General features: G+C 49.4%; 2 protein-coding genes across 6 annotated transcripts in view; one reads left to right on the top strand and one right to left on the bottom strand.

Moving 5' to 3' along the window:
* The window catches only part of LOC114071779, an 11,250-nt gene extending 2,557 nt beyond the window's left edge, over positions 1 to 8,693 (bottom strand). Inside the window, exon 1 of one of the 3 annotated variants that reach the window (XM_027909653.1) lies at positions 8,674 to 8,693. The gene's annotated coding sequence lies outside the window, so the exon portion shown is untranslated. Of the gene's footprint in view, positions 1 to 6,866; positions 7,071 to 8,673 lie in introns of those variants that run through there. The other 2 variants (XM_027909638.1, XM_027909646.1) reach the window with 2 other exon arrangements.
* Positions 8,694 to 10,542: 1,849 nt separating this feature from the next.
* On the top strand, positions 10,543 to 24,457 carry MFSD13A (major facilitator superfamily domain containing 13A). Of its 3 annotated transcripts, none has more exons than XM_027907647.1 (9): positions 10,543 to 10,604; positions 16,708 to 16,976; positions 17,432 to 17,511; positions 18,303 to 18,752; positions 19,641 to 19,758; positions 20,711 to 20,807; positions 21,544 to 21,715; positions 22,251 to 22,444; positions 22,649 to 24,457. In XM_027907647.1, exons 2-9 carry the CDS (start codon positions 16,812 to 16,814, stop codon positions 22,900 to 22,902), a joined length of 1,530 nt encoding a protein of 509 aa, XP_027763448.1. In that variant the 5' UTR covers positions 10,543 to 10,604; positions 16,708 to 16,811; the 3' UTR covers positions 22,903 to 24,457. The 3 variants fall into 3 exon arrangements, with proteins under 3 accessions (XP_027763448.1, XP_027763462.1, XP_027763455.1); XM_027907661.1 differs by having other exon boundaries at positions 22,575 to 22,681; XM_027907654.1 differs by lacking the exon at positions 10,543 to 10,604 and adding an exon at positions 10,642 to 10,924 and having other exon boundaries at positions 22,649 to 22,902.
* The last annotated feature ends 1,105 nt before the right edge of the window (positions 24,458 to 25,562 follow it).

The following is a 25,562-nucleotide window of genomic DNA, read 5'->3' as shown; positions in this document are numbered from 1 at the left end:
GCCATCCCCTAAGAGTTGGCTGACACGAGCAATGCTGGGTACTGCACAGTGGAGGTTTTTCTTTTCTTCAACCAGCACAAGTTGCTCCTGTCCCTAGAGGTTCATAATCTACACTTCCTCAAGCCTGCTTTTGCCATGGGTTCAGGGCTAGAAGCCTTCACCCCACACAGGGAACAGCAGAACAGCACTAGAGTATTTAGTCAAGTCTAGGCAGCACCCTTAAACGAGACTTGCAGCCTAGAAGCCGAAGCCTGTCATAACCATCACCTCCCTCAGACAGGAGGAAATGAAACAATCAAACAAAAAAGGTCACAACCTGCTTGCCTACCTTGCTCAGAACTATCACAAAAATCCAAAGGAATGTTGCGTGTCAATGGCAGCACGAGGTGGGTACATGGAATAAATGGTCTCTTCCTGAAAACCAGTCTCAGTGCCTCTTTTAATAGTTCATCCCCTCATCCCTATGGAGATCCACAGGATCATTTCTGTGGAGTGTTTGTGTTTCAGAGCAAATGGTCTGCACAGAGCATGCAGCTATTGCATCCATTGTGTGAAACAAAGCAACCCCCCCTGCTGAGTCAGTGTGCTGCTCCATGCCACTTTTTGACAGCCCTGGAGAAGCTGTTCTCATCTACTTGATGACCAGCTCTTTCTCAGAAGCTACTGTAGCACCCTGCATTTTGGCTGGCAGCATCATTGCTCCCAGGTCTTCCTGGTAGCTGCAAAGAGAAGGGCTGACAGGCCATCCAAATCATAAGGCAGCCTGAGCACAGCTATTAACTGCTTTGATGTTGCACTGGAAAAGGATAAGGGAAACAAGCTCGTGGCTCAGCCAGGCAGGATGACCCACAAGAGGAAGCAAACTGAAAAACTAAGAATGGGGGAACAATGTGAGGATTAAGCAGGGCTGGGAGCATTCCAGGACAAAATTGCCACATGCCCCACCATAGAAGTGAAGACATTTCTCTGTAGACAAGAATTCACAGCTCTGGAGGAAGTTTGCAAGCCCTGGATGGGGGTCCAGGGCTTGGTGGGCACTGCCTCTGCCAGGCTTCACTGCACAGCTTGCTGGCACTGCCCTGTCCCTGCCTGCCCACCATCGCAGAGCTGTCCCCTGTGCCCCAGCACAGAGCTCTCAGGCTGTCTCAACAGAGGCTTACCTGCACAAGCACAGGGCACCAAACCCCAGCTCCTGGCTGGCAGGGCACAGCACTGCTCTGAATCCTCAGGTGTGTTGCAACAGGTTTTGGTATGCAGAGGGCACAATGCTCCCACCCTGCCCCTCCAGAGCTGCAGCCTGGTGCTCCCAGGGGCAGACAATGTGGTTTACCCCACCTTTACACAAGTGCCTGTTGTTCATATTGATCTTCAGACTGCTTCAGCTTCCAGAGACAGGATGTGGGAGACCACAGCTGGAGCAAAGCCCTGCTAGACTCTGCAGGGCTGAGTTAGAGTGTGATAAGTTCATGTGTACAGGAAAATAGGGCTTTTAGAGTACCAGTACCAGCTTGCCTGATCCTGTCCCACACTCACTGGGAAGTGAGAGCAGGCAGTGTTTCAGGGAAAACAGGGTTTGCCAGGAGGGCGATCTGTCAGGCCATCTGGTGGCTGGAAGGCATCAAAAGCCAAATGCTTAAGAAAACCAACCACAAGCATCAACATTACCTAAGTGGTACCACTTGAGGAAAGGGTCCAACCCCCAGTTTCTTCTCCCCTTCCTTTTCTTGAGGAGACCCTAGAGCACCAGTACCTAGAGGAGGTCTACGAGAGAGCTGGAGGCGGACTTCTGACAAGGGCAAGCAGTGATAGGACAAGGGGTAATAGCTTTAGCTGATGGAAAGTGGATTTAAATTGAATATTAGAAATAAATTTCTAAGGGTGGTGAGGCACTGGCACAGATTGCCCAGAGAAGCTGTGGATGCCCCATCTGTGGAAACATTCCAGGCCAGGCTGGAGGGGGCTCTGAGCAACCTGGTCTAGTGAAAGGTGTCCCTGCCCATTACAATGAGGTTGGAACTGGATGATCTTTAGGGTTTCTTCCAACCCAAACCATACTATGATTCACCTGCTCCTACTTCCCTTGTTGCTGCATGCCAACAGCCAGAGGCCAGCCTGGCCTTGGAAGTAAACATCTGACAGCCTCCAGCTCTTCAGGAGCAACTGCAGGACCAGAAAGGGAGAGGAGATCCTGGCTCTTTGGACTACCAGCCACTTTCTTCCTTTGCTCTAATTTCAAGCTCTGATATGCCTTGGGGAAAAATCACCACATCCATTGCCTGGCACCTGGATTTCCTGAGCAGGAACACAGCAAAACAGTCCTTAAAGCCTGAGATGAGCTCTGCTGAATGCCTCCCTGGTCCTGAGAGCCACTGACTTCCAACAATACATGCCAGCTTTTTGGTGCCACAGACTGAAAACAGAGATGACAGACACCAGGCTGTAGGTGAGAGCCAAGCCTCCCCAAGCCAGGGCACTAGGAGCAGTCACTGGCAGCAGGTAGCAATAAGGGACTGACCCAGAAAGAAAGGCCACAGCACAAGGCAGCTTCTCCCTTTAATACTTTCCAGCAGTTCTGGCCTTGTTGGAAAAGGGTTCAATCCCACTTGGCTGGGGATGAATGAGACACCAGGCATCCAAAAAAAAAAAAAAAAAAAAAAGGTAGAGAAAATTCCAAAGATGGTTACAGACAACTGAAATAAGATTGTCATCTCTGGTGAGAACATGATACTGCAGACTATTCCCAGGCTTGCCAGAGCTGACTGCAGCAATTCCCTTACCCACTGCCCATCTGGCAGGGCCTTTCCCTCCTCACACATCTTGATGCAGGTCAAGGAGACTGACATCACAGTTCCCAAAAAGGATCTGCCAAGCAAAGCGTGCTTCAGTGCCAGCTGCCCTGGACAGAGTTGCTATGGAGCAACCAAGCAATGTTTGCAATACAAAACCAAAGAGGACATTTGATAGCTCAAGCATAGAAAAGCTTTTGTTTCACCCCTCTCTTACTCAGTTACTACAGGTGATGAATCCACCAGCAGTTAATACAGAAATGCCCAAGGCTGGTAGCACTTTCCTGGTATCTAAAGCAACAGAAATTACCTCCTAGCAATACAGAAGCACACAGTTTTTCAGGACATGTCTCAGGGCAGTAGTGCTTTACTGTCACCCGAGCTACCTTTGAATCTGGGGAGCTTTCTGTTTAGGTATTTGTAAAGCACAAAAAAACCCCATTGTGAGCTGCAGAAAACAGAGACAAGTGTAAATATTCAAGTCCATGCCAGACTAATCTCTGTCCTTGAGAATATGCAAAGTGAGCTTGACCATAGCATGGGCACAGACCAACATACAAAGTGTTGCACAGTATCTAACATCTGAAACTTCATACAAGTATCTCACATGTCTTGGTGTCACCAAGTCAAACAGTGTGAAGAATGTCACCAAGTCTTCTGTCCACCTGAAGCAGCAGCCAAATTCAGCAGGGTTCCCAGGTCAGGCTGGCAGCTTGAATGGGTTTGGATGCTTCCTTAGGGAGCATACTGAAAGTCAACACAACAGTAGAGACACTTGGCCTACAGGGGAGGACATGGCCATCTAATTTACTATAACTCTCAACCAGGACTATTCTTGCCTCATTCCACTGCCCTGTGATGATTCCATTGCTTCAAAATGGAGATCCCATTAAGTTACCTTTTCCTTTCCACTGTTCCAGCACCCAAGCTTTCAGACTATTCTTTCTAGCTTTCTTCCTGCCCTCTTCCTCTCCCCATCCCAGAAAAACCACAGATCTACCACTGCTCTGTAGCAAACCCCAAGGGTACAGGGATGAATACTGCAAAAGCACCAATTTCCTCCAGCCAAGGGAATGAAGAACTCATGACTTATTTCTAGTTAAGTCCCCCCATTTTGAGCGGAGTCTGCAAAATTGTTGCCATCTGACAAAGCTTTGGCGAAGGCCTGCCTTGGACAAAAAAACCCCAAAACTTCAAGAGCTGCCTAAAGTGAGAGGTTAAAACTGAATGTTCTTATCGAGCCACAGTTTGTCTTTGATAGCTCTGGTGTCAGTCATACAAGCTTATCCAGCATCCTGATAGTGTGTGGGAGAAGATCACAACAAAGCAGTTTCTTATTTTTCCCTGTCACTTCCACCCCTTTTTTGCCAGCATAAGATCATGCTTTGCTTGAAGTCTTTTAAGAAAAACTCATCCAGAAGAAGACTCACGAGCACTTCTTGGGGAGGTGGAAGAGCAGATCAAAAAGCCGCAGAGCACCATGCAATAGCTTTGATCGTCTACCACTAGTACTGATTCTTAGGACAGAGGCACTTGGCTGGCTTCCTAAAGGGAATGTTTTCTCTTAGCCAGACGTGCCTGGCAGCAACACAGGAATTCAAGGAAAGTGCAATAACTCATTACAAGCTGGGTCTTTTCAGGCCTTAATTTTTATCTAGAGGAGTAGCTTCCCATGCTAGTGCTGCTTAATAATGGAAAAACTTGGATTTTGCACAGACACACTCTCCCACCCCACAAAGGTAAAACAGCACCACATACTTTGCTGTGCTCTCCAGGAGAAAAGCACACCTACACTGTCCCAACAAACACACGCTCCCAGCAAGGAGTGTTAAATACTTCCACAAGAGGTTACTACATCATGCCTAGTGCCTGCAAGCAGTAGTGATTACCGGGAGTGCAACCCAGGGCTGCAGAGAACAGGTCTCCTCTTTGCCAGGCAAAGCCCACCACAACCTGAGGGGAGGGTTGACTTCTTGGAAGAGGTGACCTCTTACATCTAGAAAGGGAGAAAGATGCAGTGTGATGGGCTAAGATGAAGCGGGGCCATTTCTGCCCCATGCTTGCTCACACACTTCATCCCTGTGGCCTCTCCAGCAGCACAGAGCACAGCCGGGATGAGAGTGGCAGCCTGGTGAGGTTATTTGCCATGGTAATATGTAGAGGAAGGTAATGGATATGAAAACAGCTTGAACACAATCCCTGAGACAGAAAAGGGTTTTGCAGGCAAGATCAGGTACTGTGAGTGAAAGTTCCGTGACTCCCCAAAGAGAAGTAAAGCTACAAGGTAGAAAGGATTTAAGAGAGATTAGAAGTAGAGATCAGTAGAAACAGGAGAAACCCACCAGTTCAGATGGTTCTGTATGTTTTTACTAAAGGTCAATACCAAAGTTATTTTGCTTAGATCAAAGAAAGCAGTAGCACAGGCAGCAGATGGACGGAGATGCCTGCAGGCCCTCCTACTTCCTATGCCATCAGAAGGCCTTGAAGCAGCCTTATCTGTTCCTGTACCACTGATCCAGTCTGAGGAACTCCCCCAGCAGTCCTGGGGCTCTGACCCCGCTTCCTCTCACACCATGGGAGGGAACTTTCCATCAGGAATTACTTCACTGTCCAAATTCTTACAGCTGCCTAAGCCAACTGAGAAGATACCACAAGCACAGCTGATACCAGAACTCTATGAACAATCCCTTCAGCTCAGCCAAGCGGGAAGATTTCACTTCTGAAACCAGAAGACACTAGTCTCATCCTGCTGTTACTAGTGCACCACAAAGAGAAGAGCTTCAGCTGGCACCATAAACTGTGGAAATAGCAGCTAATGCACATTGCAGTCAATCACCCCTTATACAGACCCTTTGAAGAGGGAGTAGATACGTTTCAGCTATTCAAAGCAACATTCCCAGAAAGCACTGAAGTCTAATATGGGTCTGGCATTTGTTTCTGAGGTTTGTGCAAAGTCCAGACTCTGTATGAGATCAGAAAACCAGGAAAAGCCCTAGTCATGGCAGAGCGAGATTTTACTTGACTCCAGTGATCCAAAAACCACCCCCCTGCATAACTGTGCTCTAATAGGGGTCAAAATGCAACTCCCTGGTGACCGAGATGTTTGGAGCAGCCACTCCTCCTATTCTGACTGCAGCTGCTGGATAACACAGCAGCTCCAGAACAGCTGCACTGCCAAGAATAAAACATAGTGAGTGTTACCATAGGGTGACTGCATCAGCAGGCAAGGCTCTTGAAATCACCCCTGCCTGCTGCCAAGGTGATCTCAACACTGTCACCCCTTCAGCCTCTCCCTAGGTAGACTTTCCCGGTGCACTAAAGTCTGGAGTATGGACACATTCCAAGACTTTTCCTTTTCTGACATTCCTACTTCTGGCACAGCCTAACTTCTGTGTTATTAAAGCTACCACCACAACTCATCTTCCCAGCAACCAATGCAGGCACCCTTTGCATCAGAGATCTTCCTCAGCTGAGGTTCAAATCTGTGCCCGTGTCTCATGATCACAGACAGCTCTACCAAAAGCTATCATCTTTTTCCTCATCTAAAGCCTTTGCCAGACATAGCTCTGTATCTCGACACTATTCTCTTTAATCGAGCACATTTTAATCTGCACTTTATACTGTTCAGTCCTAATGATCCCCTCCATGTTCAAACACAGCCTGAACACAGACCTGCTCCTCCTCTCACTCAAGAATTCATCTGATATCCATCATCTCCATCCACACTCTCTTCTTCAAAGAAAATTTCCCAGTATCAGTTAGCTCAAACTTCCAAATTAGGAGATCATGGTCAAGCCCCAGCTGTCACTTCTGCCCCTTCAGATTGAAGTCTTGAGACACACTCAGGAGACTAGCTTTTATCAGTCAATCACACCAGTAAGTCAACTGAATGATCAATAACCTCATTAACATACCACTAGTATCTCATGGTTATTTATATCACTTTGCACACATCTCTGAAGCTACTAATCAAGTCTTATGAACCACACGCAATGCTGTTGAGTCACAGGTGCCACCCTTCCCTTCTACACCGCTTAGCCCTCTTTGCTTTACCCTCCCCCAAGTCTTTCCAACATAGACCTGAAGGAGAGTCCAGCAGGTTGTTCAAGGAGCATCACTTCAGCATTCCAGTGTGCTCAGGTCCTCAGGCTTCACTATCATCTGTAGATGTCTGCACTCCTGCAATCAGCTGCTCCCACCTCTCTCTCATTTTATACCTTATTCTCTTATTTCAGGATCCACTTTTTCTGCAACGCTCATGCCTCCCTTACTCCGGTCTCCTCCCAAACAGACAGTCCACCCCTAATTATTTCTCTCTCATTGGTCTCAGTTTTGCTATGTCCATAACTATGTCTGACACTTCTGATATCGTTACCTAGGCAATCTCAGCCTTACATGGTATTACTGATACTGCGCGAGTGGCCTTGCGAGGTCCTACCCTGCAAAAGCTGCTTCAGACACCCCTATAATTATCTGGTTCCTCCCAGTTATATATTGTTGACTTTACACACTCCAAGATAAATCATTCAGCTCCAGCCTTGATTCCCGTGCCCAGCTCCAGTTACCTCCCAGCACTTCCTTATCTCACACACAGGCAGTTTGCATAGCAGAGCAACATGTTTTGCACTTTCACAGCATCCTGCTCTCTCAGCTGCTTGATTACAAGTCATTGTCCTTGAAGTGTTCTTGGGAGAGTCTGCTGATGTCCTGCAAAGGCCTTAGCTGGTTACATAGCCTGGCTCTCCAGAGGGACTTTGTGCCCACAGTGGGATTCCTCTATTGACACAAACCCATGTCAAAGCAAAATACTTGTATTTTAAGTACTTGTGTTTTAAATACACTTGGATCTCATTCCCACATATCCTGCATTGAGAATGGATGTTTAGAAGTACTGAAGGTGCAACTTTACACACTTGTACTAGGTCTTCCCATAGGATCATCACCCCAAACAGAGGGACAGGGCAGGAAAGAGATTATCCAGGCTTTGGGGTTGTATTACATACAACATATTCCTTCAGCATATAAAAATGTCTTCTGTAACAACAGCAACACACATTGTTCTTCTAGTGTAAGTTCAAACAAACATCGGAGCTAGAATAACCCATGGGAATACTCAAGGCAGTATTTGCATCTCTCAAGGCAGACAGCTGCAGCATCTGCTGATCTACAACTTCCTAATAACTTTAAAAAAAAAATCCAACTAACTTCTGTTACGGTCTTTAGACAATTTAGAACATAGCTCACAAATATCATTATTGATTTTTTTAATGGGAATCAAAAGACAATAATGTATTTTGAAGAACACAATCACTCAGGCCCTTCTGTGTCATTTTTTCTGAACCAAAGTCTTTAAAGCCTATCATGATACAACAATAACAATTTACATTAGTATCTTTCACAATCAAGTGGTGCTAGGAATCTTACAGGATAGAGCACTGACATGAATCAATATTACAACCAAGTTATGCTACTCTATGTGGACTTGCATCCGCTTGATCAAAAAGCAGATGTGCCAGGATGAAAGAGGCACCATCTCCAGAGATATTTGTGTTTTCAAAAAGCCAAAGAAACTGCAGAACACCTCAGGCATATGCTACTACTACAAACATTTAAGCTAGAGCCGGTATTGTTTTGCCACCATTACTGGAAAAAACACTGCAACACAGACTGGTCTTTAGTCATAAGTGCAGAACACAAAGACAGACATTTGTTTGGTGTGTAAGTACTCACATCCTGAGAAAAAACATCCGGGATGATGCCTTCACTTAACAGAGGAAGAAACAACCTGAGCTTAAGAAGGCAGCTTACTTTCCACAGCCTCTTTACTGACGTACCTTAATGAATATACTTACAGAGCCAGGAGAAGCATTAAGATACCACATCACACCTTGTGGAAGTTTTTCTGTGGTAACCAGGGCTGCAATACCTGCCTGAACTTGCCCTTGTAGCTTTAAAAAAAAAAAAAAAAAAAGGCAACAGGGAGCTCATTCCTTCAGCAATTACATGAGTTACATGAGCAAAGATAGAGGACACAGGTAAAGAAACAGCTAAAATCAGCACATAAAGCCAGCATGGAAAAACCTCAAAAGCACTCACCAGAACTTCAGGTTCTTTCTTGAGTCAGCAAAACATTATTAGTAATAATATTAGAAGTGTAAATTTTAAAGTAACAGACTGAATAACACAGATAAGAGCCCACCACTAAATAGTTTAGAAATGAACCCTACTAGCTTTTTGCTCTTCTTTTTCTTTTTCTCTCCTTTGCTTTACCCCCAGACTTTTTACTCACAGTCAGCTGCAGCTAAGCTAGTATTTGTACTCACTGCTCATCTACTAGTTGTAATTAAGCAAGAAGCCATATCAATGGCTTCCATCAGCCCTACCTTATTGTAAACACCTGCACTGTCATGGGCCTTCAGAGATAGAAATCTCTGCAGGGGTTTTAAAAGGGTGAGTCGGTCTTCAAGGTCAGCTCATCATTACCCAGCATAACAGCAGCAGCAGTACACACTCCTTAGGGATATTTAGTGACTCCATGACCTTAGAGGTCTTTTCCAAACTAAATGATTCTTTGATTAATGCCTTATACCTTGCTCTGCTGCAGGTGATCTCAATAGCTGAAGCTAATCACCTACAAATCACTCCTTAATTACAAACACTGTTGATCGCAATTAGTTGCCTGACTTCTATGAATTTATAAAAATGACCTGTTTAGGAAACCACTAGTAAGTCTAATGCACAAAAACATGGAAAGTAATAGGATGCAATGATACAAATTGGCTTTATTGTATTACAAAGAGCAAATTCACTTTTGCCTCAATTTTACCAGGTGAAATTTGAGAATAGCTGGATGAGAGCAGTGAGAGGTGGAAGGTGATGCTTATGCTGAACCCAGGAATTGCTTCTCTTAGAGAAAGGCACACAGAGATATCTTAAATAATAAAGGACAACAACACTCCCTATTTTCTGAAATACACTTCTGGGAGAGAAGTGCAAGTAGCTGATGACTAGGACCACAGACAGAACATTTGATGGATTTCAGGGAAGGGTGCCTGCCCCCAAGCAGCCATGTACATTGTTTTGTTTCCACTGTGTCATTTTGCAGCTTGGCACACGCTCCTTGGAGGCTGGAGAAAAGGAGGCTAAAGGAGACCACATAGGTCTCTATAACTACCCTAGGGGAGCGTGTAATGTGGTGGGGCCAGTCCCTTCTGCTGTGCCTGTAGTAAGAGGAGCAGAGGAAATGGCCTTAATCTGAGGTAGGGGAGATTCAGAGTAGATATCTGATTTTTTTTTTTTTTTTCAGTGTTCGGGTGGTCAGGCGTTAGACTAGGCTGCCCAAGGAGGTGGTGGAGTCACCATCCCCGGAGGTGTTCAAGAAGCCGCTGGATCTGGCACTGGGTGATACGGTTTAGTGTTTTAGGCGTAACAGTGGTGGTGCTGGGCTGATGGTTGGGCTGGATGATCTTAAATGTCTCTTCCAACCTCGATGATTCTATGTTTTTAAGACACTCTGACTGCACGACTCTGATTCCAAGTGCTGTCGCCCCAAGCCCGGCCCCGTTCCCCTGGCGATGGGCGGACCGACCATAGAGAGCAGTCCGCCTGCCGGCTAGAAGGGCTCGTGCCCCTGGGAGGCGGGGCTATGTAAATGAGGGAGCGGGGTGACCTCACGCGAGATGGCGGCCGGGAGGTGGTGGAGGCTTCACTCGCCAGGACACAAGATGGCCGCAGGGCGGGGCCTGGGGGAGAGGGCGCGCATGCGCGGGCGCGCCGTGCGGTGGCGGAGCGGCGGGGGAGCGCAGGTACCGGACGCAGGTAGGAGGCGCCGGAGGGATGGGTGGCTCTCCCTCCCCATCGCCAGCTCCGGTTTGTTTCCCCGCCCGCAGCGTAACGCGGTGGGGTGAGGGGTCTCCCCCCTCCACTCAGGCAATTCGGGTGGGATGGAGGAGACACCCTCCCCAGTGGGGCCGTTCCCCCTTTCCCTGCAGTGGTAGAGCCCTAGCATGTACCTCCCCCCGTTACTCCAGACGGTCCCACTTTGGGCTGGGGGGTTTCCGTCCTCCCTCGCTCCCTGCTGTCAGTGCCCGTGGGCGGCAGTCTCAGTCCTTGTGAAGTCGGTCGGAGTCCGGGTCCCGGTAAGGAGAGGCGGCCCGGGAGTGGGGCTCTGGTGTACCTGTCACACCTTCCCCTCACGTGGCAGCACAGCCCACTGCCGTGGAGCCCGCGGGACAGCCCCCCGCGGGAGGGAGGTAGTGCCCCGGAGAGCCCCCCGCGGGAGGGAGGCAGTGCCCCGGAGAGCCCCCCCGCGGGAGGGAGGTAGTGTCCCTGGAGAGCCCCCCGCAGGAGGGTGGCAATGCCGCTGCCTGGCCACCCTTTCCTCCCCCAGGGCCGTCAGGCCTCCCCTCAGTGCGGGGGGCCCTGTGGCTGGGGCGCTGGGGTGGCAGCGCTGCTCGACCATGTCCAGAGGAACGGCGTCCTCATCTCCGGCCTCGCTCCACAGGTATCGCCTGGCTCCCTGTGCTCCTGTGGCACCTGTGGGACATCAGCAGCTGCAGTTGGTGACCTAGTGCTGTGTTTTTTAGCCCTAAATGCTACAGAGGTCCCTGGTGTTCCTTCCAGTTCTTCATTAGTGGTGCGTGGCCCTGTGGCTGCAGCTGGGGCATCGCGAAGGGACTGGCTTTGGGAGGTTTGTACAGGTGAAGAGACTCCCTGTTGGGAAGACAGGCGTGTAGCAGGAACTCCTGATGGCTGCACTTGGCAAAGTGGTAAAAAGTGCTTCTCACCTGGTGCTTCCTATGAAGTCTTAAAGAACAGACAGCATACCTGCAATAATCCCCTCTCGTAGCCTCTGTTATCCTACTTTTGGGGGTTGTTTTCAATGAGGATTTCATATTAACTTCCAGATTTGTAATTTGAGGCCAGAGTTACCTGCCAGTTGTTCCTATGCTAGTGCTGGGAGGTCCACTACAGGATCAGAGCTTATATTGACAGAAAATGATGGGGAAGCCAGTATTGTTAGTACATCTAACACACTTCCCTTACGCTGTAAAACAATCGTTTAGACATGGGATGCCATGTATTGTTAAGTTAAAAGCCTTGTCGAGTTCCAAGGCTATGAGATCTACCCAGTTACCTCTATTAACAAACCTTGTGTACCCATTAGGGAGTGAGATGTGATTGAAGGAGATTACTCTGCCGGAACACAGCTCCACAGAAACTACCAGCTGGTTTGAGATGTAAATTGTCTGCGTGGCAGTTGTGTTTATGTGTATGAGCCCGGCAGGAGTGACGGAAGCGCCTGATGGAAGCAAATGATTGCCTGTAACAAAATGGGTGTTACTAAACCTCATGATACACAATGATCAGTGATTGTTCAGTTGGTAAACAATACTGGCAAACGCCCTCATAGTCTCTTCTAGCCATGTTTCCATGCCTGATCCAGGTGGTGTCAAGAGTTTCAAAGGCTTCATTGCTTCACTCTTCCAATACCAGGCTGCTGGGAGTCTGCTGTAGGGGAATTCCTTCATGTTTCACACAGGACTGTGTTTGGCATTCCCTTGGGACTCCCTCTTAGTAAGTGGGTTATCTGAGGAAATGCGAAGATTTCAGAAGTAGCGCAACAGAGAAACAAAGCCCTGGAGCTACATTCACCTCTAAGAGTGTTCACAGGATCAAAGTCTGGTTAGAGGAGACTAAATTTTGTGTGGTGTGTGTCTAGGAAGGAGGTCTCCTGGGATAGGCTTTTAAAGGCATTTTTTGTTTAAGAGGAGGCTCTTTCAGTTTCATTCAGTGAAATAGCTCTGTGGAGGGATTTCCCGTCTTGCTGACAGAGTCTGCCAGAATCCAAGTAGCTTCATGAGTTGAGGACCCTTTGAGTTGTCTTATGTCTTGGACATCTCCTGGGGAAGGAGTGTGCAGAACCTGTTCTGTGCTCCCAAATTGGACTTGTCAATGGTGGATAAGCCTGGCCAGATGAAGGCACCCATGACTGTCGCTTACGGGAACTGGGAGGAATTGATGTGCCCAGCACCAAGTGCTTTGCTGGGACAGATCACAGAGCATCAGCCCTTTCACAGGTGCAGTCCCAGCCCAGCTTCCCTATGAATGGGGCTGGACTGCCAGCATCCCAGTCCTGTCTGGCCATGACAGATGCCTAGAAATAGGGTTCTCTCTCAGGTGACTTTTCCAGCTGATGGGTGGATTTATTGTGTGGCAGTTGCAGAAACATGGAGCTGGTGTATTTGACCCTCTGATAGTAGAACACCCAAAATCCAGGATGTGCACCAGAAGCAGCGTAGTTACAGCTGAATCAAACATAGACATATCCTGAAGTATTATTTGGGACAGTCCAGCCTGCATTACCCACACAGTGGAGAATGAATGTGAGAGTCATCCTGTTACTGCGGTCAGGTCTGCAGATGACTATTTCAGGCTCTTGAGTGGCAACCTCAGCACATAAAAATCCTCTGGCCCTGCTTAAAAGGCTGGCTTGGGCCAAGACTCACATCTATGGCTCTGCTGGTAGCTCAGTACAAGTGACTTCTGCTGTGGAAGGCTGGAGCTCAGCCTTGAAAGGCCAAAGCGTTGCTGAATCACAATGGGACACAGGGACTTGTGAATCCAGCTGTGAGCTGGCTGGGAAGTTAAAGCAGCTGTGCGAGAGCTGTGGTGTGTTTCCAGACACTGCTGTATGCCAGAACTCTCAAACAAAAGTAGAGCTTTCCTGGTAGCCAGTATTCAAACATCCTTCTCAGGAAGATAAGATCTGCAGACGTCACTGGCAGGAGCCAGATGTCAAATGCGGAGGCAGAAGTTCCTCAAATAAAGGCTCATTTCTTTCTAATTTACGAGCTTGTTGCTTTATGACTGTGTGTAAGAAGTTCAGCGTGAATGAATAGCTATTCCCTCCTGCAGCTCCTTTTCCCATTACTGCTTACAGTCTCATGTTGAAATGTTGAAAAGCTCTGACATACTCCATGAGTAATTCTCCATCCCAAGGAAAAGGTTATGAAAATACCAGTGTGGTGAGCTTAAATAATGCAGTGCTTTGGGTGTAGAAGCAAAATCTGCTTTTTACAGACAACTATGATTTGTTTCTTTTTAACTGCACATTTGCAGATGAGGAGGGAAAAAATATCTATAAAATGACCTAACAACTATCGTAGCAAAAAATCACAAATATCAGCTGGCTAGAGGGGTTGCACATCTGCGAGGGAGTGATGAGGGAGAGGAAGGAAAGGAAGTAGAAGTTCACCCTCTTTGAACAGCATTGTAGTATGTAAATGACAAAATTAGGTGTCTCTGAAACCTTCAGCAGCTGTGGTTTGTGCAATGTGCTCAGTGAGGCCTCATTTGGATGGGGAGAGCATGAAGTGCAGCACTAACCAAGCCCTGAGCAGGCTCTGCTTTCAGATGGGATTTGAGTAGCAAAGACAAGTCCAGTTTAAGAACTACCCTTGTGGTCACACTGTCAGTCTGTCTCTTCCCATATTCCCATGGCAGCAGCAGGAGATGCTTTTCTGGGGGAGAACACGTGAGCTGGGCCACCATCTGTGGCCTTCCCACTTGTCTGCCTGCAGGCTGCATAGCCCTCCGTTCCGAGTTGCTGGAGGGAATTTCCCTGCCTGCTCTCTTTAGTAGCTGTTTGTGTACAGCTTTTTTTCATGAATTTGTCTTTGAACCTGTTACCCACCTGTGTAGCCTTTGAGAGCAAATGTCAGGTGTTTGCTACCTGCCAGGTAAAGAAGTATTTTTGAACTGATTTCCTGCTAGTTACAGTGAGTGCTCCTAGATCTTGTGTCCTGACTGTTCCACATTCACCCTGTGCATGTGACTGTAAAACCTCAGTCATGTCCCCCTTCAGCCTTTCCTCTCTGCCTGGAGAGCCCCTGTTTAGTCTTCCCTCAGAGGGCAGCTGCCTCCGTCCCTTGGGCACCTGAGTTGTCCTCCTTTGTTCTCCCTCATCTCCACATAGCGGGAAGTTTGTAGTGAGGTTGGATGTGCACGCAGTGGTCACGGTCTGGATACACTGAGGTTTCATGTGGTGTAAAATTATGCTGTTCCCTTGTTCTCCATCCCATTCATGAGAGTGCATCGCACTCTGGTGCCTTCATCTGCCCTTGAGCCGGTCCTCCTCAGAAGGCTCTTGGTGAGAGACAGAGGACTTAGTGGTGGGACAGTTGGCTTAGCTCTCCCCTCTTCTTAACCTTTATGTTTAGACATCATGATTCCTTTTCAATTGCATACAAAGTGCAATTTCCCTTTGAGGCTTGTCTGTCTTTAATTACACCTACAGAAGTTCATTGTCTGGCTGAATTCCCCTCCAAGCAGTGTCTTCCTTTTATCTGGCCGTGGGTTTTGGCATGACGGGGACGCAGAATGGTGACTTAGCTCCACAAGAGCTCTGTGGTTGGATCCAGTTGAGGCTTAGTGCTTTGGCTGGGAGTGAAGCTGATGTGCAGTTTCAATCTAGTGATGTAATTGATTGGAACAAATGCTGTTGCTCTTCTTTCTGAACTAGTTATGAGGAATTCCTTGGCCTAGGCAGAGCGGATGGTTATTTTTGCTCTTCTAATCTTGCCTAGAAGTGGTCATACTCATGGCTTCAGGGAAATGCTGAATGGGACTGGCATTTCATCAGGTTTCATACCCAGATGTTTATTCTTCTGCGTGGACATGCTGCAGCTGGTACTGGAAGCCCGACAAGGCTGGCTTGGTGCACAGGTTCCCGTTCCTTATGTGCTCACTCTGATCCCGCCTTGCAAAGTCCCAGCAGTGTGCCTGAGCTGGGTGAGTGCTGACCCTGGAGGGCTGAAATGGAAGTGACTACCAGCCCCTTATCTGGCTTTTGACAGTGTCAAGAACATGACCTTGTTGTTACCCTTCATGTACGTGCTGTGAACAGGCCTTCTTATGACAGCACTGGTTGGAGAAGCTGGCTTGTACTGATTTAAGTACCCTTAATATTTCACACAAGTGCCTCTGAAGAGGGACCTTGTGTTTTGCCTTTGGTCTGTAGCAACTTGAGCATGAGAGGGGGCTCAGCCTGCAAAGCACGAGAGAACATCATGGGAGGATGCCAGTCTGTCTCCTGGCTGTGAGCTCCAGTCAGTGCCGATGTGAGGAGTCCTCTCCTCACACTCAGCCCCTTGAGAACATCCAGCAACTTGTTCTGGTCTAAGGCTGCTGTTTCCACTGGTTTTATTTCTGTACATATTGCTGTCCAGCCGAAGTGTCTTTGTTTCAGTCTCTGATCCTAAAATCTCAGCCACTCCCAAGATGAGCTGGAGAACTGCTAAGGCACTTCTGGTCGCCTTTATCATGTGATGGCAGCTTGTCTGCTGTGTGCCATCATGTTCTGATCGTGTCTCTTCATGCCACGAAGCAGCAGTGCTGCTTGCCATAAATAACTGCTGTCTGAGCCGGCCCAGGTGCAGTCAGCTGTGGCTGCCCACGAAAGCAGGGTGCACGTGTGAGGTTGCGTCACAACTGTTGTCATTTTCATTTGGCTAAAAATTTACACTGGTACCTAAAAACGTCAGGGACTAGGTGTGTTTTCTAAAGCTGCTTTGTTGTTTGCAGCTGTCGAGCTTGATTGCTCCTATGACCTTGCCTTTAAAGAGCTTTAAATAAATCTGCTACTTGCTGGATAACAAAGAACATTACAGGGTAAAGGACGGGGCGTACTGCCTGGAGCTCGCAGCCTGGCCTCACCTAATGAAACAGCTTTAGTGCAGCAGAGACCTTCTAGTCTCTTAAATCCCCTCCAATCCACTTTTGAACAGCTACTCAAAGCAATATGAATTCTGATCTCTACAGGCAAAGATTTACCAATTAACTTGATTCATCTTCTACTTCATTTGAGAAATTGAACCTGGTTTCATTTTATTTCTTTTTGTTTATTTTTCCTCTCCTGCAGGAGCAACAATGGATTGGCCCCAACAAAGATGTAGCAGATGTTGGGAGAAGACGTCACACCTGAAATGGAGGTGATTGAGGGAGCTGAATGCTGACTGCACCAACATGGGGTTGCGACTGCTGGCTTGTCTTTTCCATTTGCCCACTGCTGTGATCTACGGGTCCCTGTCGCTGTTTGTTTCCATTTTGCACAACGTATTCCTCCTGTACTACGTGGACACCTTTGTCTCTGTTTACAAGATTGATAAACTGTCCTTTTGGATAGGAGAGGTTAGTCTTTTCCATAAGTCTCTGCCCTCTTAAGTTAGAAGTTCTGAAACTAAGACTGCTCCTTGCTAGACGTGTGAAAAGTGTTAGTTGTAACAGCGGTGTTCCCCTTTGGGAGCCTTAGGGAGCCTTCTAAGTGCTAATTCAGGCTTTTCAGTTTTTCTTACTCATATAAAGATAGAACAAGCTGGGATTGAAAACCTGGAAACTTTGTTCTCAAGACTGCCTTTTCTCTGGGGACACTGCAGTGTATCACAGGCAGGGAAGACCCCTGGCCTCACTGCCAGTTGCTCCAGACAGGGGAATCCTAAAGGAGTGATAGGGCAGGAAAGATGGGCTGGGACAGTTCCTGCTAGTGGCTTACTGTGCCAGCTCAGCATTGCTTGCTTCAGTGGCAGAACTGAGTCTTTGTGGAAGCTGCCCTGTGGTTTGTTTCACTGTCTTGTTTTTTTTCCTAGACAGTGTTTCTGATCTGGAACAGCCTCAATGACCCTCTGTTCGGCTGGCTGAGTGACCGAGTGTTCCTTAGCACACAGCAGTAAGTGAAGTTCCAGCAGAGGCTGGGAAGCTGTTTATTCTCTGGGGAAGATGATGTGAAACTGGGAGCTTTAAAATGATGGCGAAGGAATGGTTTCTGGGGCATAGAACTCTTAAATACCTTTTCCTGGCACTTTTGAAGTTCATTATTGTTGTTTTCAGTACCTAGCTGTATAGAGGAAGTCACACACCTATTGGGTGGATGTGACCCTAACCCTCAACAATCATGAGTGGTGCAGAACCTAAAATATGGGTGTCTAACATCTCAAACCCCTCCTATATGAGCAAGACTCTTAGTGGGCTACTGGAGTGTCTGTACATGGCTTGGGAGGCAAACGGGAAAAGGACAGTTATTTCCACATGGAATACCTCAGACCAGTTGTTCCCAAACTTTCTGGGATGGGAGCTGAGCTCTACATTGTTGGCCATTAGCACTTGTTGTGTATTTACATCAGTATTTTAATGAAAATCACAGTGTAGCTTTCTGCAACCAGTAAAAACTCATTGAAATCATTTACAGTGCGCTACATGCAGACAGTACAGCACTGTCAAGAAGAGACTCTCTCTGGAGAAAAAAAAAATCCCTTTCCACCCTTTTTGGTCTTCTTAGACCCGTGTTTTCAGTGTACTCACACATTATGTGAGAAGGTATTTGATGTGGGTGCTTGTTACGTGAGCAAAAGCTCTATTTGTGTCTGTGCCACTTACGTGACTCTCTTGGAGAGGAAGAACACATGGTTATGCAGAGCTTTGTCCAGGTGTCTAAAATATTTTTTTTTCCTTCTGTTGCAGACCAGGAGCAGAGATTTCTTCCCCTGAAGTGGTTCTGAAGAGGCTCAGAGCACTAAGCCACAATGGCCCCCTCTTTGCCATCTCTTTCCTGGCTTTCTGGGTTGCCTGGGCTCATCCTGGTTTGCAGTTCCTCCTTTGCCTTTGCATGTATGACAGCTTTCTCACCATGGTCGACCTCCATCACAATGCCTTGCTCGCAGACCTGGCTGTTTCAGCAAAAGACAGGACTAGCCTCAACTTCTACTGCTCCCTCTTCAGTGCCATAGGCTCCCTCTCTGTCTTCATGTCCTATGCAGTGTGGAACAAGGAGGACTTCTTTTCCTTTCGCATATTTTGTGTCCTGCTGGCCCTCTGCTCCATCATTGGTTTTACACTGTCCACACAGTTGCTCCGCCAGCGGTTCCAGGCTGATGGGAAAGAAAAATGGGATCAGGAATCAACCTTAAAAGAGTAAGTGTCACCAGTTCTCAGCAGAGACAAAAGCCTGGCATAGATCTGCAGCAAACTGAATGTGTGGGAAGATCCAGGACAAGGCAAACTTCTGTTAATCATCTGTGGTCTTGTCTATTGATACAGTTTCCAGGATCATCTCTGTCACACTAGCTCTGAAGGCCCTCTGAAAAAAGAACAAACCTTTCTTGTGACACCCCTGGCCCAAACTGGAGGCAGATCCCTGACCTGCTGTATGGCCATCCAGTGTTTGGAATATGAAATGAGTTAATATCTAGAGCACCCAGTGAGGCCTGTGAGTGGCAAAATGTCAGATGCAGCTTATGAAAGCATTTCTGCTTGAGCATGAGACCACCTTGCTGCTCATTCCCTATGGAGCTGGACAAGTGAATGTCTCGCCCTGTTGCTTGCTTTAGCTGCCTGGTAGTGGCTGGGCTGTTGGTAGGCCACAGCGCAGCTAATGTTCCCTGTTTAGCTCCTTGCTTTTCTTTGGGTTGCCCCTCTTGTCACCTGTCATTAAGAGCTGCCAGCATTATGCTGTCGTAGCAGTGGATCCTGATGAGATCTGCCAGGTGAGCTAACCACTGGGATCTGGAAGAGAAGCGTCTATGTAGCGGAATGGCTAATAAGAGAACGTGTTTATGGACAGAAATGTGAATTTTTTATTTGGAAGACAGGTGTACTTTGGGAGACCTGTTGCCTGTGGTTCTTGATAGCAATAAGCAATTGTTGTTGTAGACTCCACTGTTTCGGTTTGGTCCAGGAAGAGGAACAGCTGGGTTGGGAGCTGAGGAGAGACAGCTCTGCAGCTACACAGGAAGAGCTGGGGGCTCTGTCCTGCTTCCTGTGAGGGATTTACGGTCGCTGTTTTCCCTCCTTTCCCTTTAGGCTGTACATTGAGAAACTCTCCGTCCCCCAGGAGAAGAGGATCACCCTGGCAGAGTATCTCCAGCAGCTCTCCCGGCATCGCAACTTCCTCTGGTTTGTCTGCATGAATCTCGTCCAGGTAGGCACAGCCGCGACACACTGTGATTCAGAGGGTGAGCGCTGGCTCTGGCTGTTTGACATGGTGATTCAGCACTGTGTGAGTTCCCCAGGAAGGGCAGAGATGTTTCCAGCACCCAATTGCTCTTGGAGCCTCCTGCACATGCTGGCTGATTCAGCAGCTGGTAGCCACTCTCCCTGCTTGTGACTGAGAATACTTCCTGAGCAAGCTGTGGGGTGCTCCTTCCTCCCTCTGGAGCGTAGGCTGGATTACGGGGCCTGGCTGAGCTCTGTGCAGCCCATCTGGGGTGCAGAAGCACAGGGCCTGGCTGGCTGGTGTGGCTGTCAGCACAGTCTCCTTCCCCTTTCCGCTTTCCTGAGGCTCACGTCACTGTCTGTTCTCACTGTCCAGCTGGATCTACCTCCCAGTTGGCTTTGCCATTTCTGTTCTTCATCCTCTTCAGTGATTACTACCAAATTTTGGCAGCCTGCCCAGCTTTGTGTGCTGCAGTCACAGGGTCCCTCGCTTCCCCTCAGGCAGGCTCTTGATGCTGGTTTGCATCTTTGTGTTCAAGCCTTGCTGCCGCCTTATCTGTGTCCTCCTGCCAGCAGCTGCCTCCCTCCTGCCATGCTGCTGTGTCCCCAAAGCCTCATGGTCACTGCTGTCACCTGCTGGCCCTGCCTGCCCCAGCAGCCCTGCGCTGTGCAAGCCGAGCTGTGGCAGCTGGGCAGCAGTGCTGACCCCGGGCACATGGTGGGCATGGCTGGGGGCACTGCAGCTTTGCAAACTCAGCTGACAGTGCCAGAAACTCCACAGCCAAGCTCTTGCTCTGCTGTAGTACTCCAGGCCCATCCTGCATGGTCCCTTGGCATGGGGCTTTTAGGACAACAGAGCCCAGAGGGCTGTTTAGCCTTTTCTGTTCTCTCTCACTGCTGTTCTGGCTGACCAGCTTGTCTGCATGCTGCCTTCACAGGTTTTTCACTGCCATTTTAACAGCAACTTCTTCCCTCTGTTCCTGGAGCACCTGCTGTCAGACCAGATCTCTGTCTCTACTGGATCCTTCCTGCTCGGTGAGTCTCAGGTGGGACTGGAGGGAGTGGCTGAGTTAGGTAGGACTTGGCCCGAGTCTGGGTTTGCTCTTCCCAAACTCTGTCTGGGGAGAGGTGTGCTCACTTGCAGGTCCCTGGGCTATCACACATGCACACAGCCCACACGCTTCCCTGGGACCTCTAACTTGTTCTTCCTGGGCAAAGAAGCAAATTGGGGTCTCTTCTAGTAATGACAAGCCTGGCATGCTGGACGCCAGACTCCACAGAGGTATTGCTCTGAGCATTAGAGGCTGCAGATAGTGTCCCCAGGATGCTGCAGGGAACACAGCCCTGAATTTAAACCCCTTCCCTCTACAGCATATGGACCATTTCCATGGACCATATGTGGGCAGTGATCCTAGAGTTACCCTGGAAGGGTTCTGTGCAGGCTAGGTCTGGTCAGGCAGTTCTGCCTTTCTGATTTTTGTTCCAGGGCTGAGTCGCAGCCTCTGTGTGACACTGGGCAAATCTCTTCTTCCTTCCTGCCCATGAGATTGATGGGAGAAGGCCTCCCTCTGTAGGAAAGTGTGTGCTGTGCCACAAAGCCACAGAGTAAATCTGCTGCAGCCTTCTGTATGTGCATAGGGGATGCTCTGTATGGTGTCCTACAGTCCTGCTGGCAATAGCCAGCCTTGTTCTCTTACTCTCAGTATCAGACCTGGGGGCATGGTGGAAACTGAAACTCCACTGAGCTGTCTGTGCCTGTGTCTCTGCTCAGGTGTTTCCTACATTGCTCCCCATCTCAACAACCTCTACTTCCTGTCGCTCTGCCGCCGCTGTGGGGTTTACGCTGTAGTGCGAGGACTCTTCTTCCTGAAGCTGGCTCTGAGTGTTGTCATGCTCCTGGCAGGACCTGACCAGGTGTATCTGCTCTGCATCTTCATTGCCAGGTAGGCAGGCAGCACTTCCCCTGCCCTCTGCCACTTGGGAAGCAAAATTATTTGTCCCTGTTTTAAGGAGATGGGTGGGAGGCAGGGAACAAGAGCCAGAGTCACACATAAACCATGTGATTTCCAGCTCTGAGAGCATGTGGGATGGGTCACTGCAATATATTTGCTGTGAGGGAGGCAGCAATGCTCAGGAGGTCACAGACCAACCGGACTGGCAGCAGCCTTTCCAAGCTGCTGAGAGTTCCTCTCCTCCTCTACAGCCCTCAGTGTGTGCTGCAGCTGCCTGTTAGCCCCTGGCCTGGTTTGTCGTGTCCTCAGGTCTGTCTGTGTGGCAGGTCAGGAATGATCCAAGGCATTGCTGCAGGGTACAAAGTCTTATTGCTAGTGCTGTTCCCCTCCTGTAACCTGGGCTTCTGAAATTCTTATTTAAAGTGCAGGGAAACCTTTCTCACTCTCTGTCTGCTTTCTCTGATCTCTCACGTACTCCTGTAATTTCTTGATACCCCTATTCAGTGCTTTGCCTGTTGTTCTGCAGCAACCGAGTGTTCACAGAAGGGACCTGTAAGCTGCTGAACCTGGTGGTCACCGACTTGGTAGACGAGGATCTAGTCCTGAACCGTAGGAAGCAAGCAGCCTCAGCCCTGCTCTTTGGGATGGTGGCTCTGGTCACCAAGCCGGGCCAGACCTTTGCCCCTCTGATTGGCACCTGGCTGCTCTGTGCATACACAGGTAAGGGTGCTCCTGGGGAAAGCAGCGGGGCAACAGAGGGCAGACCTGTGAGTTCAGTGTCCTGTCCCCTGGGTGGGGGCAGAGGGCTCTTCCAGTTGCTGAGCTGTGCCTGGTCACTGCATCTCCACAGCCAGTCACTCAGAGAGAATGGATGAGGGCCCATCCCCAGTGCCCCCAGTCTCACAAACTCTTCTCTGACACCAGGCTACGACATTTTCCAGCGCAACCCCCTGAGCAACGTGGTGAGTGCCCAGCCAAAGCTGGAGTCTGCCGTGGCCTTGGAGCCAACTCTTCGCCAGGGCTGCTTTTACCTCCTCGTCTTCGTCCCCATCGCGTGTGCGCTGCTGCAGCTCCTCAGCTGGTCGCAGTTCAGCCTGCACGGGAAGCGGCTGCAGATGGTGAAGGCTCAGCGGCAGAGCCTGACTCAAGGCCGAGCACCAGAGGTCAAAACAATCTAGGGGTGTCCAAGCCCCCGGGGTGCTGCTGGCTCCAGGCTGGTGCCAGAGGGCAGGTGAAACGCAGGGGTGGCAGGCTGAGAAAGCCTGCTGCTTGCGGTTCAACTGTGAAACGCTGTCACGCCAATGTTTACTCTTTCCAGGAGGTGGTCACTGTGGAAGGCAGAGAAGTTCAGCATGTGAGGGGCCTGGGACAGATCATTTGGCCACAGGAGCAAGATCATTTTGTCCCAGCCTGTCCCAGGAGCAGAGAGCTGCTCATTCTAGTGAGAAGGTGCTGGGTTGCAGTGTTTGCTAGAGGCAGACACGTCCCCAGTGTGCTCCTCTGCCCTGGGCATGGCCCTGGGGAGCCACAGCCTCTGGCTAAGCAGGAGGAGACTGCACAGGCAGTCCTTCCTTGCTAGAGCCTTGCAGCTTTGGGGAGTGGAGTGGGAGGCCTCTGAGGGACCAAGTGACAGAGGGCATGATGACAGAACAGCAGGAGCAGGGATGAGAGGACCTCAAAGGCCTTTCCTAGTAACTGGTACAACCCTCCTACATACAGTGCTGCCGTTCTTGGACCAAATCCACTCTTAGACATTTCTTGTTTCCAGGACAATATCCTGCACAGCCAGGGTCTGCTGGCTGGGTTTTATGCTGAGGTTCCGTCCTTTGTGGCCTTGCAGAAGGCCTTGTTGCCAGCCTGAGAAAGGTGCAGGGCTTGAACTGAATTCAGAGCCTTGAGCTGGATCATCTCATTGGCATCCCATTGCCTATGTTTATCCCTCCTCTCCCCTCCACAGTCCCTTCCACTCAGTGCTGCCACACAGCTGTGCCATGAGCCCCCTCCCATGCTGGCACAGGCCAGGGAACCAACCCCTAAATGAGCCGATGGAAGTGCCTCCCTGCCCAGGGCCATCCCAGGTGACCTGGTGAGGCAGCCTGGCACACTCCCCTGTTGCAGAGCACAGCCTGGAGGAACACCAGGTGTCTTGCTCTTGTGCCTTCAGTTCCTCTTTGGAGCCTGTCTGATACAATGCTGGGCAGTCACAGGGTTGAGATTTTACAGCTGTGGGGAGAGGTAGACACCTCAGTCCTCTGTGCTGGAAACAGTGCCTGAGTTTGATCATCTCCCCTGGCTGCTGAGACAGGGATCCAACAAGGAGAGCAGGTGTTTGGTTTCCCTGGTTTTGGCTGCGAGCAGATGGGACAGGTAATCCCCAAAGAGGTCTCTGAGGTAAGGGGGCGTCTCCTCAATCCCTGTGATATGTTTGGGAGCAGGGAGAAGGGATGTGCCAAAGTCTGTGCCTGCTGCAGGAGGAGGGGGGTAGGCAGGCAGTGTTGCTGCAGGCTGAGGGGTGTGCTGTTCTTTTTTTAGTGCCAGGTTCCCTCTGGGGTCTCAGCCTGCCAACCTGCCATCTTGCCTCAGGACACGGCTGCCTTCTGTCTTGGACCAAGACATTCCTGCCGTGAGGCTTCTGTAGCTCTTGATTGTTCAATCATAAGTTATTTGTGCAACTTCTAACCAAGTTCAAGAATGATTCTTCATTTCATAAATTAAAGATGATCTTTTTCTGAATTGCTTGATTTTCTTCTAGCTGGTGGCTCTAACCTGGACAAGTGCACGTGGTGCTTGGGCGGACACAGCTATGGCTGTGTGGAGACAAGGGGGAGAGCTCCTTCCCACAAAACTGCTGGGGCAGAGGGGATCAGTGGGTTGGGGTGGGTATTGCTACCTTGTGAGGGGAGGTGTCGCTTACCCTTCTGCTTTGGAAGGCCCTAGGGTTAGGTCTGTCCTGTTCTCACACATCTGCTGAGGTCAGTTGCAGGGGTTCAGCAACAGGCTGGGGCCAGTTGCAGGATTGGGCACTGTGCCACCTTCCCAAGGCCTGCCCTGCCAGCACTGCTCACTGTTCTCTGCAAACACCCTGGCTGGCAACAGCTCCCCTCACAATGACTATGGTTACTGCCCTCACTCAGGCACAGCCTGGGCTGCCCTTACTGCCTGCCCCAGCCCTTCTGTCTGGAATGATAGGGATCTCAGAGATAATGGTTGCAGAGGAGGGAGAGCAGCTTTGGACACCACAGCTCCAGCTCAGGAACCTTCTAAATCAGTTCAAAATCCAGGCCAGGAATGCAATCCTGGACCAGAAATGGTGCCTCCTTGCAGAGACTGGCCAGCAACAATTCTGCACAGGCAAGAGAAGAACACAAATTATTATCTCCTTAAAATTGCAAATGTGGGAAGATGAGGCCGGGAGGCTTGAGGGTTGTATATGAATGATTTTATTTAAGTATGCTGGGCACCACCAGGCAACATGGTTTGGACAGTGTGCGAGGGAACAGTCAGGCAGACCAAACGCACGCTAGACCGGATACAGCACCGTTCTGTCCAGTCACTGCAGGTTACAAAATGGAGCATTGCTGCTGCAAGGCCAGAGGAGGGGCTGGGGGTGATGGAGAGCACTGCCTGGGGCATGTCATCAGGGAACCGAGAGGGGGATGCTGCCTCCCCTCTGTATGCTGCAGCAAACCAGCAAGAACAGAACTGATTTTCCAGCAGGAGGCTGAGCACTGACAGTTCTTGCTTAAAAACGTTTGCTCTGATGGGGGGTAGACAAACAAGCAGCCTGGCCTCAGCTGGGAAAGACCACCACAACTGCCTGCCTACAGCCTCTCTGAGC

Source organism: Empidonax traillii, unplaced genomic scaffold (assembly GCF_003031625.1).
Source record: "Empidonax traillii isolate 1590-97213 ecotype Southwest subspecies unplaced genomic scaffold, ASM303162v1 scaffold27:size3997909, whole genome shotgun sequence".
In the NCBI taxonomy this organism is placed as follows: Eukaryota; Metazoa; Chordata; class Aves; order Passeriformes; family Tyrannidae; genus Empidonax; species Empidonax traillii.
The sequence above is the reverse complement of the archived record's forward strand: the minus strand, read 5'-3'. Positions and strand labels throughout refer to the sequence as shown.